This window comes from Nicotiana tomentosiformis, chromosome 2 (assembly GCF_000390325.3).
Source record: "Nicotiana tomentosiformis chromosome 2, ASM39032v3, whole genome shotgun sequence".
NCBI classification, from domain to species: domain Eukaryota; kingdom Viridiplantae; phylum Streptophyta; class Magnoliopsida; order Solanales; family Solanaceae; genus Nicotiana; species Nicotiana tomentosiformis.
In genome coordinates, this window is record NC_090813.1 from 140,242,897 (window position 1) to 140,246,442 (window position 3,546).

At 41.8% G+C, this 3,546-nt stretch overlaps 1 protein-coding gene across 1 annotated transcript; it reads left to right on the plus strand.

The window, feature by feature from the left end:
* Positions 1 to 1,197: 1,197 nt before the first annotated feature.
* Positions 1,198 to 1,944, plus strand: LOC138905721 (uncharacterized). Its single transcript, XM_070194245.1, has one exon. It carries the CDS (start codon positions 1,198 to 1,200, stop codon positions 1,942 to 1,944), a length of 747 nt encoding a protein of 248 aa, XP_070050346.1.
* Positions 1,945 to 3,546: the final 1,602 nt, after the last annotated feature.

Below are 3,546 nucleotides of genomic sequence, written 5' to 3' on the forward strand. Positions count from 1 at the left end.
CAAAACAACAATTATAATTTAAGAACCGCAAGCTATGTTAAAGTAGTTATTGTGGTGGTCATAAGGGAGACTGGTGGTGGAATGGAGAGGTGCAAGAAAAAGTGGAAATCAAGAAACCGGCGTATATGAAGCTAGTGGAAAGCGTAGACTAGGAGGAGAAGAGGGTGAATAGGGAGCAGTATAAGTTGGCTAAGAAGGATGCAAAGTTAGCAGTTACGGCGGCCAAGACTGCAGCTTTTGGTCATTTGTATGAGGAACTGGAGGGCCGAAATGGGGATAAAAGGTTGTTCAGGTTAGCCAAGGTGCGAGAAAGGAAGGCTCGTGATTTGGACCAAGTAAAGTGTATCAAGGACGAAGAAAGTAGAGTTTTGTTGGATGAGGGGCTTATCCGTCGGAGATGGCAGACCTACTTCCATAGTCTCTTGAATGAGGAGGGGGACAGGAACATTGTATTGGATGATTTAGAACTCTCCGGGACTCGTTGTGACTTTGGGTATTATAAGCGGATTAGAGTTGAGGAGGTTGAGGAGGCTATGCGTAAGATGAGCAGGGGCAAAACGACCGGGCCGAATGAAATTCCGATGAAGTTTTGGAAGAGTGCGGTCAAGGAAGATTTGGAATGGCTCACTAGGTTATTTAATGTCATTTTTAGAACGAATAAGATACCCGAAGAGTGGAGATGGAGCACGATGGTTCATGTATACAAGAACAAGGGTGATATAAAAAATTATAATAACTATCGGGTATTAAGCTGCTTAGCCATACTATAAAAGTTTGGGAGAGGGTGATAGAGCTAAGGGTAAGGAGGAGTGTGTCTATTTCAAGAACCAATTCGGATTTATGCCGGGACGTTCGACTACAAAAGCCATTCACCTTGTTAGGAGATTGATAGAGCAATATAGGGAGAGGAAGAAAGAGTTGCATATGGTGTTCATCGACTTAGAAAAGGCGTACGATAAAGTCCTGAGGGAGGTTGTGTGGAGATGTTTGGAGGCTAGAGGTGTACTCGTTGCCTATATTTGGGGGATAAAGGATATGTATGATGGAGCAACGACCTGAGTGAGGACGGTCGGAGGGGACTCGGACCATTTTCCGGTCATGATGGGGTTGTATCAGAGGTTGGCACTCAGGCTTATTTTGTTTACCTTGGCGATGAACGTACTGGCGTGCCACATCCAAGGGGAGGTGCCGTAGTGCATGCTATTTGCGTATGATATTGTATTGCTTGACGAGACACTAGGTGGTGTGAACGTAAAGTTAGAGGTATGGAGGCAGACCCTGGAGTCTAAAGATTTCAAGTTGAGCAGGAACAAGACCGAATATTTGGTGTGTAAGTTCAGTGGTGAGACTCAGGGAAGGAAAGGGGAGGGGAGGCTGGGCTCGCAGGTCATCCCTAGGAGAGAAAGTTTTAAGTACCTTGGATCTATTATACAGGGGGATAGGGAGATTGATGAAGATATCACACATCGTATTGGGCCGGGATGGATGAAATGGAGACTCACTTCTAGTGTTTTGTGTGACAAAAAGATGCCACCAAAACTTAAAGGTAAGTTCTATAGAGTGGTGGTCAGACTGACTATGTTGTATGTGGCTGAATGTTGGCCAGTCAAGATTGCTCATGTCCATAAGATGAAGGTAACATATATGGGGATGTTGAGATGGATGTGCAGGCACACCAGGTTAGATAAGATTAGGAATGAGGTTATTCGTGATAAGGTGGGTGTGGCCCCTATTGAGGACAAGATGCGGGAAGCGAGGCTCAGGTGGTTTGGATATGTGAGAAGGAGGAGCATAGATGCCCCAGTGAGGAGGTGTGAGAGACTGACATCCGAGGGTCTACGAAGAGGTAGAGGTAGATTGAAGAAGAAGTGGGGAGAGGTGATTAGGCAAGACATGGCGCAACTTCAGCTAACCGAGGACATGACCCTTGATAGGAAGGTGTGAAGGTCGAGGATTAGGGTAGTAGGGTAGATGGTCTAAATTGTTCATACCAGTAGTATTGGCACGCATTCTTGCATTCTGTTTGTAGTAGGTTTTTATGACTAACCGTTATTTTCTTTCATTGTTGGTCATCTTACGATCTTGTTGTTTTCATTCTACTTTTATTTGGCTTTTTGGTGTTGTCCCTACTTGTCTATATTTTTAATAATGCGGTGCTTATGTTTTCCTGAGTCGAGGGTCTATTGGAAACAACCTCTCTATCCTCACAAGATAGGGGTAAGGTCTGCGTACACACTACCATCCCCAAACCCCACGGTGTTGGATAATACTGGGTAAGTTATTGTTGTAAGCTATGCTAAAGTAAAAATGAGAGGCATTTATAATGTAACAATGTCACGATCCCAAATCCACTAGTCGTGATGGCACCTAACCCAACCCCCTAGGTAAGCCAAACAATAGTTACACAATTCCAATAAAGATAAATAAGAACTCATTAAGTGAAATAACTGAACTTCTATAAATTAGCCCAAGGGTTAGTAGTACAAGTCATGAGGCACTAAGACTTCGATTTACAAAATTGGTATGAAAATAAATATAAAATATGTTTGAAATATACATAAGCAGATTACAAATCTAAAGCCACCAAGGACACAAGGTAGCGATATCTGAAAAACATGTACACCTGCAATGCCAGCTTCCGCCATACACAGTAGTATCAGCTCCAAGATTTGTGCGCAAGGTGCAGAAGTGTAGTATGAATACAACTGACCCCATATACTCAATAAGTAACAAATCTAACCTCAGGTTGATAGCAGTGACGAGCTCGGAAGATGGCCAGCGTCCAACACCATAGCCAATAACAACTCATAATAATATATTGGAGACAATAAAAGTAATAACTTAAAAGATATTATGCTCAGCTCGTTCATAGCTACGGGAAAGTAGACATGCTTTTTAAGATAACACTCAAAGTCCAAATCTTACCACATAAAATCAATTAAACATGAGTTTATCAAAAGAACTGTGTTTTTCCAATTCACAACATCAGTTAAGACTTTTCGTTTACCAGTTAGCATGAGGAAAGTACATCTCTATGCCTACATGTCAATATACATGTCAAGTCATCAAATGTCATATACCGTCTAGCATAAGGAAAATATATCTCTATTCCTACATGTAAAATGTACATGTCAAGTCATCAAATGTCATATTACCATCTAGCATAAGGAAAATATATCTCTATGCCTATATGCCAAATATACATGTCAACCTAACATTATCACCGTGAAACCATCAAGGATAGTCACACTTAGCACTCTCACAGTGCCTGGCATAAATGCCCCTCACCAAAGCACGTATATATATATATTATATATATATATATATATATATATATATATATATATATATATATATATCAATGTGCATGCGCTCACTGTTGGCATATCAGACTCCAGAGCGGCGGATCCTGGCCCAAGCGCTAATCAACATCACATAGCCTAATCATGGGTCATGATGCACGCGTAGCCTAACATCAGCGCCACTTATCCCAATATGATCCTGGCGTACGCGTTACCTAAAAATCAATACCAAATCAGCTCTATG

Bases quoted from the DNA above. Each gene is read 5' to 3' on its own strand.
- LOC138905721 (XM_070194245.1), top strand. From the start codon at position 1,198: ATGCTATTTGCGTATGATATTGTATTGCTTGACGAGACACTAGGTGGT.